Genomic DNA, 14,516 nt, shown 5'->3' on the forward strand with positions numbered 1-14,516 from the left:
CATATCGATTATTCACGTATTACCTATTGTTTAGTGGTTTGTGTCCAACTGCCAACTTCAGCAAAGAAAGGGGCAAAGACATGCCCCGATTTCCCCCTACCTACCAGGTACCTAAGGTACCTACCTCTTCCTCAACGCCCCCGGCCCATCCCCCAACCCATACCGATCCTCCACCTCCTTCCTATACTCCGGCCACGCGTCCCCGATCCTACCCCCTTTCCCGGTCGACGACCCCTTCACGCACTTCCCCTCTCCCCACGCAGCCTTTGCCGCCGCCTTCCACACGGCCGTGATATTCCTCGCCATCTCCCACGTGACAAACAACCGACAATTCGCCGCTTCGTACCGGAACTGCATCGGCGGCGGGGCGGTGCCCTCGGCCGCGCCCGGCTCGTTGGCGGGGACGATGTTGGCCGCGTTGACACCCGTGTCGGGGCCCCAGCCGAGGAACGGCTCGTACGGATGCGCGACGCGCAGCGGGGACGGCTCTTCCCAGGATGGGAACAGTTGGAGACCTTCGGGGATGGGGGTTTCGGTCTCGTTGATTTTCGGCGTGCCGAAAAAGTTCACTGCCGGTCCGCCGTTGGTTTGCCCGACCGCTTGCATCGCGCCGACGCGGGGGCGGCCGCCCAGCGCCAGCGCGCGGACGGAGTGGATGTGTCGGAGGACGGTGGTGAAGATGGCGCAGGCGGAGCCGCAGAGGCCGTCGGTGAGGATGAGAATGTTTTCCGGGTCGAAGGGGGGCGACGAAAATGGCGGGGTGAAACTGTAACTGGTGTTATACAGCTGGTAGCCCCAAGGCTCCAGCCACCCCTCCTGCCACTGGCCCGGGCGGGTGTACTCTCCCCTACCGGTCGGGTCGGGAATGGGACCGTAGAAGTCCTCGAATGAGGTGAAGTTGCCGCCGTCCGTGGTGAGGAGGCCCGCGTGCGGCCAGGGGGTTTCGTAGGACTGGTTCTCCTGGCGGAGACGCTCTTCTTCGTAGGCGCCGAGGAAGGCGAGCTGCGGGTGCGCGCGGAGTTGCCAGTAGATGGGCAGACGCCAGGGGGCGCCCGGGGCGGGAGGGAAGAGGGTGAGGTACAACAGGCCGAGAAGACCGCCATCGCCGCCCGGGTTGCCTTGCAGGTCGAGGATGAGCTTGGTGCGGTTGGCCGCGACGGCGGATTTCAGCGTGTTGATGATCGTGTTTTGCCATTGCAACGTTCGCCCGAAGAATATCTCGAGGGCTTCCTCTAGGGGCAAGGTATTCAGGTCGTACGGGTCATCATAGGACGTGAAGCTCTGGACGGAGAGGATGGCCGTGTCAGAGAGGATGCCATCCTCGTCAGAGAGCAGAAAGCCGGAAACCTTCTTTGTGTCGGTGGCTTCAATGGGGGTGGGATAGGCCGAGAAGTCTCCGGTGTGGTTGCGCAGGTGGATGGTATGGATGTGCCAGGGAAACACGATTGGCCCAGTGCTGCCTCCGGGACCGAAGGCGGCGTAGAGGTCTGCGCCGGTGGCGATGTCCGTCAGGTTGGCGAGCAGATATGCCGCGTTGGGGAAAACGCGCTTGGTCCCGTTGCGGAACTTGACGGTGCTAGTGTCGCCCAGCTCGTGGCCCGGACGATGGACAACCCCCAAATCGAGGACCGTCCCGGGGAAAGGGTCTCCGTGCGCATCGCGCGAGACGCTCTTAAGGAGCGAGTTGAAGCGCGCGTCCGGGTCGTGGGAGTTGCCGCGACGGACCGCGGCGCGCTCGAGGAACTCGACAGCCGGGATGCCGTCGACGGTGGACACGGGGGAGGGCTTGTACCCGTGCTTGTCGTAATTGACGTCCTCTGGATGGAGTGAGCGTCTCACCTTATTAACCCGCAATAAAAGCATCTTAGGTACTCACCCTTGAGGTAGATCTCAGGGGGCGCCACCCCGTCCTTCGAGATGGCCACAAAATCCACGCCAATCTTAAGAGTAAACAAACTCCAGAGCAGCGTCGAGTAGGTCAAATGGAAATCCCGCGGCCGGATATTCGTCAGGTCATAGAGATCCACAAGATACTCATACTGGTTCTTGTATCCCCTGCGGCCCGACTTCTTGACCTTCTCGGCGATGTCATCCAGGCCCCTGATCAAGTCCACGCCCTCCGAGAGATACCCCTTGGGCGGGTCGCGGAGGTAGTCCACGGTGCTGTGCCACTCCAGAATCGGCTTGAGAAACTCGACATTGGCCAGGCTTCGCTCCTTGTCGAGCGGGACAGACTTCAGACAGGCCAGCGCCAGGGAGGGAGGGACGGGCACTGGGGGGACTGCGGGAATGGCCCAGACCCCGAATTCGGTGAGGTTCTTGGGGACTGCAATGATGGTGTAAGTGGGTTGTTCGTCAAGAACAGGATCATATTATCAACACCTACCAATGTTATTGTCCTTCATATATTTCTGCGCCGCCTCCCAAACCTGCTTGCATGCTTCACCAGCACCGCCTTTGTCCGGGTCCGTGGGAAGACCCGCGGCTGACTGAAGAAACACAGACAGAAGAGCAACGACTTTGGTCCCCTTCATGTTGGCAGATGGACCCTCAACAGCAGCAGAGGTTGGGGAACTAGGTCGAGCCTCCCCCTCCTCATCTTGACCTTCCTACACAGCTTTTATGTTGATCTGCCTTGGGCTACGATTTGTCAAACATCAGACTATGTCAGCGACCGTCATAGTCCCGGTATACTCAACCGAACATTATGGGGGCCCAAACCCAAGTTCCATTGGGGGCGGTGCAGGACCTTTGCTCGGTCTCCCAACCAAATGGCGATTGGCCCGGTTATTTACCTCCACCACCGTGAACTACTGAGAACTTAGTAGTATCTTGTTCGATCTCTCCGACCCCTGCGTTCAGTGTTATGTAGGATTGTGGCTGTGGTCAGCGTGACCTGGAGAATGCCATGGACGCCTTGACATAATCGAGAGCCAAGATTCATGAGGAGTTGAAAGCAGCCAGGTGTAGCAACGCGGAAGGAGTCGCGCCTCGGCCGTTTCGCGGGGGATAGGTACTTGGCAACTTGGCATGGAAGAATATGTGGTACCGGATACTCGGATAGGCTTCCGAGATGTCAAAGAGACCAGGGTCGGGGATTTGACAGCGGACTGTATCGAACCATGATGGCTGTATAGATGGGAGAGGACTAGGCGGTGCGGAAGGGGAGGGGCGATTATAGTATCGTTGGGATGGTGTGAGATGTTATGGTTGGGTTCTTGTTGTTGTTCTTGTTGTTGGTATTGTTGTTGTTGACACGGGCTGGTTGATAATATGAGAATGAAAAGTGTCATTTCATGTGTGGTTATGGGACCACCCCCATAGCATCCGTCTAGATGCGATGCGATGTGTCTAAATGCTTCAGCAATCGACTCAACCTCAAACCTGCAAATCCGGCAACCCCTCAGAGCACTTATACTTCCTATTTCTCCTCCCCCCCCTTCTCCTTGATTCCCTCCCGTCCCATCAACATCTCCTGCGCCGCCCACAGCTCCGCATACAACCCATTTAACTCCATCAAGTCATGGTGACTACCCGTCTCCACGACCCTCCCCTCCTTCAACACAATGATCAAGTCCGCATCATAAATTGTCCTCAACCTGTGCGCCACAAACACACTCGTCCTCTTCCTCTCCCTCAACACCTCATTAATATTCGCCATCAGCGCCTGCTCGGTGTGGGTATCCAGCGCGCTGGTCGCCTCGTCAAAGAACAACAGCGGCGGATCCTTCAACACCAGCCGCGACACCGCCAGCCGCTGCTTCTCGCCGCCCGAAATCATCAGCCCGCGCTCGCCGACCTTGGTCTGGTACCCGTGCGGCCACGACTCGATGCGGTCGTGGATGTGCGCCTTGCGCGCCGCGTCGTAGACCTTCTCGAGCGGCGCGTCGAGGTTGCCGTAGCGGATGTTGAGCTCGACGGTGTCGTTGAACAGCGGCGTGTCCTGCGGCACGACGCCGATGGAGCAGCGCAGCGAGTCGAGCGAGACTTCGCGGATGTCCTGGCCGTCGATCAAGATGCGGCCAGATTGCGGGTCGTAGAAGCGGAAGAGCAGGCGCAGGAGCGTCGACTTGCCGCAGCCCGAGGGGCCGACGACGGCGACTTTTTTTCCGGCGGGGATGGTGACGGTGAGGTTGTTGAGGATGGGCCGGTCCGGGTGGTAGCCGAAGGAGACGTTTTCGAAGCGGATCTCGCCGCCCTTGGGCAGAGTCAGCGGCGGGGCGTTGGGCTTTTCCTTGATGGACACGTTGACCTTTTGCAGGTTGAACAGCGTCTCCATGTCGAGAAGGGATTGGCGCAGCTCGCGGTAGACGGAGCCCAAAAAGTTGAGCGGCACCGACAGCTGGAAGACGAGCTGGTTGATGAGCACCAAGTCGCCCACCGTCAGGGAGCCGGACAGCACGCCCTTGGCGCCGAGCCACATCATGATGGTCAGCGCCGACGAGAAGATGATGTTTTGGCCGCTGTTGAGGAAGGCCAGTGACGTGGCGACCTTGATGGAGCTCTTTTCGTACTGCTGCAGGGCCTTGTCGTAGCGGCCAATCTCGTAGCGTTCATTGTTGAAGTACTTGACGGCCTCGTAGTTGATGAGCGAGTCGACTGCGACGGTGGACGCCTTATTGTCGGCGGCGTTGGCCTGGCGGCGGAACTTTGTGCGCCACGCCGTCGTGGTGATGGTGAAGGCCGTGTAGGCGGTCATGGTGGCCGCGGTGATGGCGGCGAACTCCCAGCCGAATTGATACGTGAGAATGCCGCAGACCATGGATATCTCGAGGGCCGTGGGCACGATGTGGAAGACCATGCTCGTCAGCAGAAAGCTGATCCCCTTGGTGCCGCGATCAATGGCGCGCGTCAGACCGCCCGTCTGCTTGGACAGGTGAAAGCTGAGATCCAGATCCAACAAATGCCCAAACGTCTTGGTCGCGACCCTGCGAATCGCCTTTTGCGCCACCGACGAAAACACGGCGTTCCTCAGCTCTTGCGACACGACGGCGCCGATGCGGGACGCGCCGTAGGCGAAGATCATGGCGCCCGCCACGGTGCTCACGGTGCCGCCCACCGCGGCGACGTCAATGTTGAGCGAGTCGATGATCTCGCGGAAGTAGAAGGGCACGTGGACGTTGAGCACCTTGCCGCCGACGAGCAGGCCCAGGGCCAGCAGCACGCGCAGCTTGTCGCCCCAGCTGTCCTTGGGCCATAGGTAGCGCGACATTTCCTTCATGATGGCCCAGTCGGCCTTGCGCTGCTCCTGGGCCGTCTTGTCAATGGCGGCGAGGGGGTCAACCTGTGGACTCGGTTGGGTCTTTGTGGTCGTTGCCGGAGCCGTTGGCTCGGCCGTCTTAGTGGTTGGGGCATGCTGGCGGAGGGGGGTGGTGTGGAAGACGGCGCGCCAGTGGAGAGGGAGAGAGGGAGGATAAGATTTGTCATTCCCGAGCCGGACCGTCGTGGTTGTCGTCGTCCATAACGGGCGGCACCGCGCGGCGGATGTATGGTAGTGGTAGTAAGATCGGAGGACGGAGGGGACGGTGGCAGCCCGGTGTGCTCCCCGCGAGGCCATCAGGAGTCGTGGTTGCGAAGCCATTGCGCAGGCAGGCGAGACAACATTTTCAACTCGGAGGGGTTCAAAGGGAGGGTCAAGGTCGAAGACGAGGGACGGCCGAAGTTGTTGATGTTGATTTCCCGCGCGATTTGTGCCTTGTTGGAGTGGCAGAGAAGGTCTCAATGGATGTCAAGGCACAAATGTCTCACCTATCCGCTGTCGCCGTCGTCGGCTGGACCGGCAGATGGAGAGAAAATGCCGGCGCTTCTCGGGGTCCGACGGTCGGTATGCGTCGGCTTCGGCGGAAAGTTGAAGCTCCAGAGTTCGGATCGAGCTTCGAATGGAAGTGAGAGCTCCATGTGCTGTAGTGGGGTGTGCTCAGCGATGATGCAATGTGGGTCTTTCTCGGCGCCATCCGCGACGTTCGAGGCTGCGATGCGGAGGGGGAGGGCGGGAGAGCGGATGTGATCCTGAGCCCCTGAACATAAGTCATTCTCAGCATACCAAACATCAACACCACACCCAGATCTCACAGAGCAACAACACCAACAATTATGTCCAAGGTATGATTATGCTTCCTTCTTCCAAAGAACAGCAAAGAAGAACCAAAACAACCAGAAACAAACAATCCGCCCCGAAGGGCGCAGGATGATGCAAGACCAGACAAACTGGAAACCCAACAAGAGCAAGAATGAATTACCAGTCCAGAACTCCATGTCATGCCATGCTATGCCATGCCAGGTAATGCAAATGCAGAAGTGCAAAAATGCAAATGCAAATATAGTATGCGGAACGCTCCTTCACAGCACTCCGACAAATCCCAATAACCTCAGCCACTCACCACAGACCTCTCCATTCTCAACCTCCAACTACCCAACGCATTCCCGTCCTCATCACCACCAAACCCTCCCCTCAATGCATCAACACTCCACAGGGGCACCCAGACCCTCATAAGCCCTCTCCACCGTCCTCCCCATGCCCGGCAACCCCTTCAGCTCGGCCAGCGACGCGACCTTCCCCTTGCCCTCCTCCGCGTCCCCTCTCATCTCCAGCAGGCGGACCAAATCCATGGCCCGCTTGGCGCCAAATCCATGCAGGGTACGAATCTGCGCCACATCGCGGCTGTTGACAATATCCAGCAGTTTCTGCGTCCTCGGCGACGGCGGCAGACCTGTCGGTTCATCCTCACCTTTCCCCGCTGATACCGACGTTGAAAGCTCAGCTGGCCTAGACCTGGACTTGCTCCTCGCCCGCTCCGCCATCTTCTTCTTCCTCTTCGAAGGCGAATAAGCCGCCATATCCTCCTCCACATCCTCCACATCCGCCTCCGTCCCATCTCCATATTCCTCCTCCCCCTCATCATCCGCACACTTCTTCCCCATCCTCCTTCCCCTCCCAGAGGCAGCACCCTTCTCCGGACTCCCCTGAACCCCAGCAACAACCGCACCACCCTCTGCCACAATCCCCAACTTCGCCCTCAACCGCGCAATCTTCCCGAGCAACTTGGGCTGGCCCGGGAAAAACGGCAGCGCCTGCTCGTAGAACCTGAGCGCGGCGTGCTCGTCGCCGGATTCCTTCGCCTGGCGCGCCTGGAGGAGCAGACGCAGGCCTTTCGAGTGGTGGTCGTTTTCCCCGCGCGCTTGGACTTCCTGCTCAATGCGGCGCTCGAGGGCTTCGAGGCGGCGTTGGACCTCTTCGGGAATGGTGGCGGTGGCTTGGGTGGTGGTGGTTGTCGAGGAGGAAGAAGAGTCGGTGGAGGTGGGTTGTTGCTGGGTTGAGGAGGAAGTAGTTACGGTGGCGGGACAGCGGGTGGCGAGAAGCTCGGCGACTTTTTTCTCGACCATGGCTTCGATTTCGGAGGGGGTGAGGGCGATGGTTTGTTGTGGTTGTTGCTGTTGTTGTGGCTGAGAAGCCTGGACTGCGGTGGTGGTAGGACGAGGGAGTGATCGGTTCGTCGTCGTCGTTGTCGGACGGGCGAGTTTCGACGGACGAGCCTCGATCGGCTCCGACGGCCGCTTTGGCTGCAGAGGCTGACGAGGCTGGGACGTGTTGGCAGCAGCCGGTGCCGCGGGGCCGGAGGCAGGCTTCTTATCCGCGTACACGGCAAAGGCCTTGACGGGTTTATCCTTCTCGGCCTTCTCAGCCGCCTTGGTCGCCAGCGCAGTGCCGACGTGCGAGTTGTGCACGCTATTGATCGGCCTCAGAGGCTGGCGCTGGATTCCGCCTCCTGCTCTCCCCCCTCCAGTGATGCTACTCGACCCGGAGGAGGAGGAGCTGGACTTGGGCGGTTGCGTCTTGTAGACAATCTCGTTCTCGATCTCGCGCACCTCGATGCGCTTGGCCCGGGAACTAACATTCAGGCTGCTCAGCGTGTCGAGGTGGTAGCTGCGGACGGGGGCGAGGTTGAGGATCATAATGGTGATGCCGTTGTTTTGGCCGAGCGACAGGATGCGCGTCATTTTGGACTCGCGGTAGGGGATGCGCTTGTCGCCGCGCGAGATGGCGTCGATGCACTGGCTCAGCACAAACAGGCTCTTGTTGATGGCGGCCGACTCGATCAGGCGCTCCTTGCCGTTGTCGGTGCGGCGGTTGTCCTCGGAGCCGGCCAGGTCGATGGCCGAGGCGGTGCTCTCGCGCACGGCGTCGCCCGTGGTCTGCGTCACCTTGACCCGCAAGATGGCGTGGCTCCGGCTGCTGTGGGCGTTGAGCTTGGTGGCGGCCGTGACACGGTTGTTGTTGGCCTCGATGTAGAGCCGCTCAAAGTCCTTGAGGTCGTCGCACCGCCGCTCCGACAGGCCGACGACGATGGTCTTGCCGTCCTTTTCGCGCAGGGGCAGCCCCGTCGGGGTGCGCTTTTCTGGAGGCTCGAGAAGGTCGTAGACCTTGTCGTTGTAGATTTCGTAGTATGAGAGGGCAACGTCCACGGTAGTGGCGCCTTCGGTATCCCTCATGATCTTTTTTGCGCGGCGGAACACGTTGCTCAGCAGGCGGGGGATGACGCCGCGGTCGGCCAGTTTCAGACCGCCGCGCATGGTGTGCGTCTTGCCGGTGCCGGTGACTCCATAGGCAAAGATTGTCACATCCAAGCCTTGGAAGAGGGATTTGATGTGGGGGGCGACTGTGGCCGTCAGCAGTCAGAAGAGCAGAAATCCTGATGATTATGGTACATGCCTTCGGCGGTGAAAATGTCCTCCTGGGTGGCGGACTGGTCGTAGACGCGGTTGAAGGCAAAGGAGAATTCATCGGATTCATTCTTGGGGCTGGGGATCTTGACGAGGGTCAAGGGCATGCCCTCGGCGACCCGGTCGGCGCGTACAATGACATCTTTGTCGTGTTCTTTCTCGAGCAGAGGGCGGATACGAGCGACGACGCGAACAGACATTGCGCATGGAAGTGTGGTAATCAAATGGTGAAGGAGACGGGGAGGAGATGAGAGGGCCGGGAAGAGAGGGGACAAGACGGGATGAGGACGGAGGAGGGACAATTGGGGTCAATTGGGTGCAGAAGAGATTCTGCAGTTTGATCGTCGCGTGAATCTTGCACTGGACGCGGTGGTGTTGAAGATCCGAGCCAAGGCGGCTAGTACACAGCAGTTAGTGCTGGTGGACACTAAACAGGGGTCCTGGAATCCAAACATCACCCCAGCAACAACCCTGATGAACCCTGATGAACCCTGAAAGAGACCCTGAACGAGACCCTGAAGAGTAAGCTCCAGGGCCGAGCCGCAGTGGGGCAACGGCGGGAACTCTGAATTTTGTGGGGCCGAAGTTGCATTTCGCAACTCACTGCGGGCATTCCAGGAATTGGAACTTGCAACTCGTTCGATGCTCGGGTTGAGAGATAACTCAACATCGCCCGAGAAAAGATGCGCCACTAATAACACCTCGTCGGCCGCCATCCACCATGACATCGCGGGCGCCTCTCCTCCGGGCCCTTGGGCCGGCATCTCGACCATTTCAACCCGGGTTTGTGTGCCAACAATGCCGCGCCATCCAGCTCCGCGCATCCCCCACCACCCCCGATCCCAGGCCCACGACAGATGCATTCGGGGCCTATACGGGTCCTCAGAGGGATCCTGCTGGTATGTTTAGACTACAAGACCCTTCTCCTCTCGGGCAAAGCTTACTGTAGCCCCGACAGACGCCCGCTTCGAAGTCCTCGGTTCTCCCTACTCCCTCCTCTCCGTCACTCTCTCGGCCTCGCAACGTCTCTACACCCGTCGCGGCACCCTCGTATCCGTCGCTGGCGAGGTCGAAAATGTAAAACCCCTCTCCAATTCCTATTCCTACACCAACCCTAGCTAACGACCCTCCACCTATCCAGGTCCAATCCACCCTCTCCCTCCGCGCTCCCCTCCGACGAGCCCCCTTCGGCATCCCCTTCCTCTACCAGCGCATCTCCTCCACCACTCCCATCACCGCCTTGATCGCCACCAAATCCCCCAACACCACCTTCTCCATCCTCCACCTCGACGGCACCACCGACTGGATCGTCGCGCAGCGCAACGCCCTGCTCGCCTGGACCGGCCACACCTTGAAGCCCTCCCCGCGTCTGCAATCCACCATGCCCCTCGCCTACTGGGGCAACACATACCTCACCGGCCGCGGTCTGGCTGCCCTAGCTTCCCCCGGCCAAATCTACGAACTCGAGCTGGGCGAAGGCGAGGAAATCGTCCTCCACCCGTCCCACGTCGTCGCGTACCCCGTCACCCGCAACCCGCCGCGCCCGTTCCGCTTCAAGAGCGTCAAGCTTGCCCTCCAAGTCCCGAGCATTCCGTCCACCATTGTCGCTGCCGCCTACCGCCTTGTTCCGGACCGTGTAGCCAATTTTTGGAACGCCATGCGCGATACGTCCGTCTACAAAGCCCTAGCGCGGCTTCTGTACGCCCTGCGCACGGTCACAAGGAGGACGATTTGGGGGGACAGGTTGTTCTTGCATTTCAGCGGGCCTACCAAGGTGATAATGTCTACCAGGGGGGTGAGGGTGAGAGATGTGCTGAGCAGGGAGGATGTGAATGAGATTGCGGATGTTGAGGCGGGGGTGATCCCGGCTGCTGTGAAGAGCGCGACGCAGCCGAAGGAGGAGGAGAGCAAAAAAGATGGAGGAGAAGGTTACGGTGCGTGTGGCGGAGGTGAAGGGGGATGGGAAGGTCAGTTTTGAGGAGAGTAAGAGGCTCGAGGATTTTGTGAGGTGATGATTGGGTTAGGTAGGGGTTTGGTATGGTGTGGTATGGCAATGTATTTTTTTATGGAAATGATGATAGACTAGATGGCGGACTGGGAATTGATTCAGCTCATGATCGGCGGCATTTCAGGTGTCTGTCCGTCGGGGGGGACGGATTATTGTGGTGCCATGACAATGAAATGGCAATGAGAAATGGTTGCCGATGCGTGTGTATTCCCCGTGGGGTCTGGCTGGAAGCACATGCGACAAACTGACTGGGGTGTCAGGGGTTGGCGCGCGATAGCGTCACAGCCTCGGACCCTTGACTTTGTGATTTTATTTCCGAGATGGTTGCACTACCTCAAAAGCATCTGAATCGATCTCATAAGTAACCCGCTCGCTCTTAATATTTTTCCAACCAACCGACCTGGTGCTCAAAGATTGCCAGCACAACGAGAACAACACTATCACCACCACATCTAACCATGTCCTGTCCATCTCGGCTCAACATCCGCGCTTTGCCGCTCTGAGCTCAGCTCTGCTCTGCTCACTTACCCCCTCCTAAATTACACCCACTTCCACTTCGGGATACTTACCGACAGTCATCCATGACATCACCATCACCATCACCATGTCCACCCCCCCTTCTTCCATCCAACTCATCCCCCTCTCCGCCGCCCTCCCGCTCCTCCTAATCATCCTCTTCCTCATCATCCCTTTCACGCCCATCTCCTGGCTCGCCATCGCAGCCACCCAACTCACCCGTGGCCTGCGCAACGGGCAACCCCCGTCCGAAACCGCGCGCGCTGCCGGCCGCTGGATCGGCCTGAGCATCGTCCTGCCATGGGCAGCCGTGGGTGTTTTGCTGGTAATGGTGGTGGTGAGGGTTATACTGGCGCCGGTGGTTTGGGTGCAGCATGTTAGGGTGGTTGTGGAGGTGGTTGGGAGGGTGTGTGAGTGGTTGGGGTTGGGGGTTTGGGAGGCGGGATCGGGATCAGCATCCGGTCAAGCTCAAGAGCAGAGTGGGGAGTGCCAGTCCGTTGCTGGCGGCGGGTATGAGGGGTTTGCAGAAGGAGATACGGACCTCGCTGATTTGGGGGGCCAGGAGACGGTTTGCTCACCCGTGCCGGTGTATGAGTTCGCGCCTCTTCCTTCGTCTTCAAACGTCAACACCATCCGGGTGTTGACCCTCTACCCTGGGCCGGTAAACGCGCCACTGCGTGGCGAGTTTGTTACCATCACCCTGCCTCGGGACGAGGACTGTCCTCGGACAACAACAGACCCGGGGTATATTTACCTTTCCTATCCTATCCCAACCACAACGGCCCAGCCAATTCCGACGCCGAAGTCGCCTCTGTCTCCTCTGTCTCCTCCACCAGGGCGGTCAGCGGCAGCAGTAGTCCGTTCGCTGGATAATGGAGAGTATGAGAAGCTTATCATTTACAACTCGGGAGGTAGTTCCGACAGGGGCGGTACCGCCACGGGAGGAGACAACCGGAAAAGTGCCGCCCCGGGACAAACGGTGCAAAGGCAGCAGCAGACGGTGTTGCCCATCTCCCCGGCCTGCGCGGCTGCGTTGAGAAAAGTCCGGGAGGCTTACTATTTCGACGACGGCAACGACAACAATAACCATGAACAACAGCAGCAGCAGCATCAGCAGGAGGCGCGCTATCATTCTTCCAATGAATCCCAGGATCGCGACCATGTGTTGAGGACACTGATCTCCTGGGTTGGGACTTCCGGTATTACTATCTCGTTGCCGGCAGGGGCGGCAGGGACGACAACAACAACGACCGAGCGGCCACCACTGAGAATTTGGACCGGCGAGGTGTGCGTTGATCGGTTTGACTCGGGGGAGAGGGCGCGCCACTCTGAACTTCGTGACAGGATCCTCTGTTGTGCGAAAGAGGTGGTGGTGGTTTTGGACGCCGCTGATCATGCTGCTACTACCTCTCCCGCTGTTCACGGCGATGGGGATGGTTCTAATGAAGAAACTGTCGCGACGGGTGGAGACCGTCGTGTTGTGGGAAGGGATGGTTGGGTTCGTGTCCAGAGCAAACGATGGGAGAACAAGGTTTTTCAGGAAAGCCGGAAGAGTAAGGGCGGGGAGAGGGATGATGATGTCGAGAGGTTGTTGGGGTGGGTGAGTGGCTTGGAAGAGGAGGAGGTGAGGAGGAGATTGAGGCAGTGGTGGGACGGAGTAGGGATGGGAGGGTTGAGTGAAGAGGAGGGGTTCGAGTTGGGGAGTTTGCTAGGACCGTTATCCACGGTCCGGACGGAGCGGCGAAGTAAGGTGGTACTTGCTTGGGTTCGCGGGTCGGTTCCTGAGCAGGTTCGTGATCTGGCTTGGAGGTTGGCAGGCTGGTTGGTTCCGGGGTTGGTGGAGGAGGATCGGATGTCCGCCGCCATAGACGATTTGGACAAGGCGTGGCGGAGCCGGGTGCGCAATGCGAGAGAGGTGTGGGTGAAACACGGTATTGAGGGGTTCTTTCATGCTGGCGTGCTCGGCTTCCCGTCTTCTGCCAACACTAAGGCGTCATCACCACCACTACCGCCTCCACTACCGCCAGAAGACATTCGCATGGCAGCGAGAGCCTTCTTCTCCCAGCCGTGGTTCAACCATCTCACTTCCCTGCAGGAACTATCCCTCCCCGACCTGATGCGGCTCCGCTTCCTCTACCATAACCACTCCATCACTGGGACGGGAGCCCTCTACCTCGCCTCCCTGCTCGGCAAGCACACAACGGCCGAGGAGCGACGTCTCGCCGAGACATACAGATTGTTACGCCAACCGATTCCGCTGGGGCTGGAACCCACGTCATCCTCAGCATCATCATCTCTCCTCGAGATCCTCATCGCAACCCGCCCTTGGCACACCAGCGACCCAAGAGACGCCATCTTCACCATCCTCAACCTCGCCGATCGAATCAACCACTCCATCCCCAACCCTGGACCCAACTTGACGCTATCCCACCACCTCCCGCTCCCCAAACTCTACGCCGCCCTCTCCGCACACCTCATCCGCCTCCACGGCCCAGCGCTGTTCCTCTCACTCCTCCCCTCCCCTTCCCATCATTCCGTCGCAACCACCTCCCCCAATATCGGGGGATCCAACACCAGATCCCTTCCCTTCCCCCTCCCGTCATGGGCAGCAGACTTTACCACCACCCCGTCCTGGCCCAACAAACACATTCTCTCCACCCTCCCGCCGCGCGGCACGGCGGTGTGCCGTTTCCCAATCACAGCAGCGGACGCACCCGACGATACCGTGGTCGATTTCGAACCCGACGAGGACGGATGTCCAGCCGTCATGGTACTTTGTCGTCGGCGAGTTGTCCGCGGCTTCTTTACTCGAACTACAGGATATGGACACGCGGCGGACGAGAGGAGGAGCTTGGAACATGCGAAGGTTGCAGGGGCAGCGGCGGCAGGGGTAACTGTGGAAAACGTCCGCCAGCTGGCGAGGGACGAGGTGCTCGTCGAGCTCCACCCGGGGTTGGCGGCGTTGTTGAAGAGAGAGAGAGGCGAGATCTCGGAGGAGGGGAGGTTTCGGTTTGTGAGCGTTTGCGCGCACGCGTTGTCAAGGGAGGGGGTGGAGAAGGTGGTGAGGAGGTGGGGGAAGGTGGTGGTCAGGAGGGAAAATCTGCTCAAGGAAGAGGGGGAGGCGGGGAGGGCGTATTTGAGTTTGAAGGGGGTCTATCGGGTGGTGTGAGGATCTATGGGTCTTGTTAGGCTTGAAGTCTACGTGTGGATGTAGTTCCACCGTCTTCATGTGGAAAGTGATTCAGCCCAGTGTCTATGTGCTCTGTATTAT

The 14,516-nt window shown here is 59.4% G+C and overlaps 5 protein-coding genes across 5 annotated transcripts; 2 read left to right on the plus strand and 3 right to left on the minus strand.

The window, feature by feature from the left end:
- Positions 1-120: 120 nt before the first annotated feature.
- On the minus strand, positions 121-2,534 carry VTJ04DRAFT_10916 (uncharacterized protein; the record flags this gene model as incomplete). Its single annotated transcript, XM_069358707.1, has 3 exons — positions 121-1,817; positions 1,877-2,326; positions 2,387-2,534. The coding sequence occupies 3 exons, from the start codon at positions 2,532-2,534 to the stop codon at positions 121-123; spliced, it is 2,295 nt and encodes a 764-aa protein (XP_069214244.1).
- Positions 2,535-3,421: 887 nt separating this feature from the next.
- On the minus strand, positions 3,422-5,581 carry VTJ04DRAFT_10917 (uncharacterized protein; the record flags this gene model as incomplete). Its single annotated transcript, XM_069358708.1, has 1 exon — positions 3,422-5,581. The coding sequence occupies one exon, from the start codon at positions 5,579-5,581 to the stop codon at positions 3,422-3,424; it is 2,160 nt and encodes a 719-aa protein (XP_069214245.1).
- Positions 5,582-6,459: 878 nt separating this feature from the next.
- Positions 6,460-8,921, minus strand: VTJ04DRAFT_10918 (uncharacterized protein; the record flags this gene model as incomplete). Its single annotated transcript, XM_069358709.1, has 2 exons — positions 6,460-8,657; positions 8,711-8,921. 2 exons carry the CDS (start codon positions 8,919-8,921, stop codon positions 6,460-6,462), a joined length of 2,409 nt encoding a protein of 802 aa, XP_069214246.1.
- Positions 8,922-9,442: 521 nt separating this feature from the next.
- On the plus strand, positions 9,443-10,699 carry VTJ04DRAFT_10919 (uncharacterized protein; the record flags this gene model as incomplete). The annotated part of the gene is made up of 3 exons (XM_069358710.1): positions 9,443-9,620; positions 9,680-9,798; positions 9,863-10,699. 3 exons carry the CDS (start codon positions 9,443-9,445, stop codon positions 10,697-10,699), a joined length of 1,134 nt encoding a protein of 377 aa, XP_069214247.1.
- A 634-nt stretch (positions 10,700-11,333) lies between these two features.
- VTJ04DRAFT_10920 (uncharacterized protein) lies at positions 11,334-14,414 on the plus strand (the record flags this gene model as incomplete). The annotated part of the gene is made up of 1 exon (XM_069358712.1): positions 11,334-14,414. One exon carries the CDS (start codon positions 11,334-11,336, stop codon positions 14,412-14,414), a length of 3,081 nt encoding a protein of 1,026 aa, XP_069214248.1.
- Between the last annotated feature and the right edge of the window lie 102 nt (positions 14,415-14,516).

This window comes from Mycothermus thermophilus (assembly GCF_041956435.1).
Source record: "Mycothermus thermophilus strain CBS 625.91 unplaced genomic scaffold VTJ04scaffold_8, whole genome shotgun sequence".
Taxonomy (NCBI): domain Eukaryota; kingdom Fungi; phylum Ascomycota; class Sordariomycetes; order Sordariales; family Chaetomiaceae; genus Mycothermus; species Mycothermus thermophilus.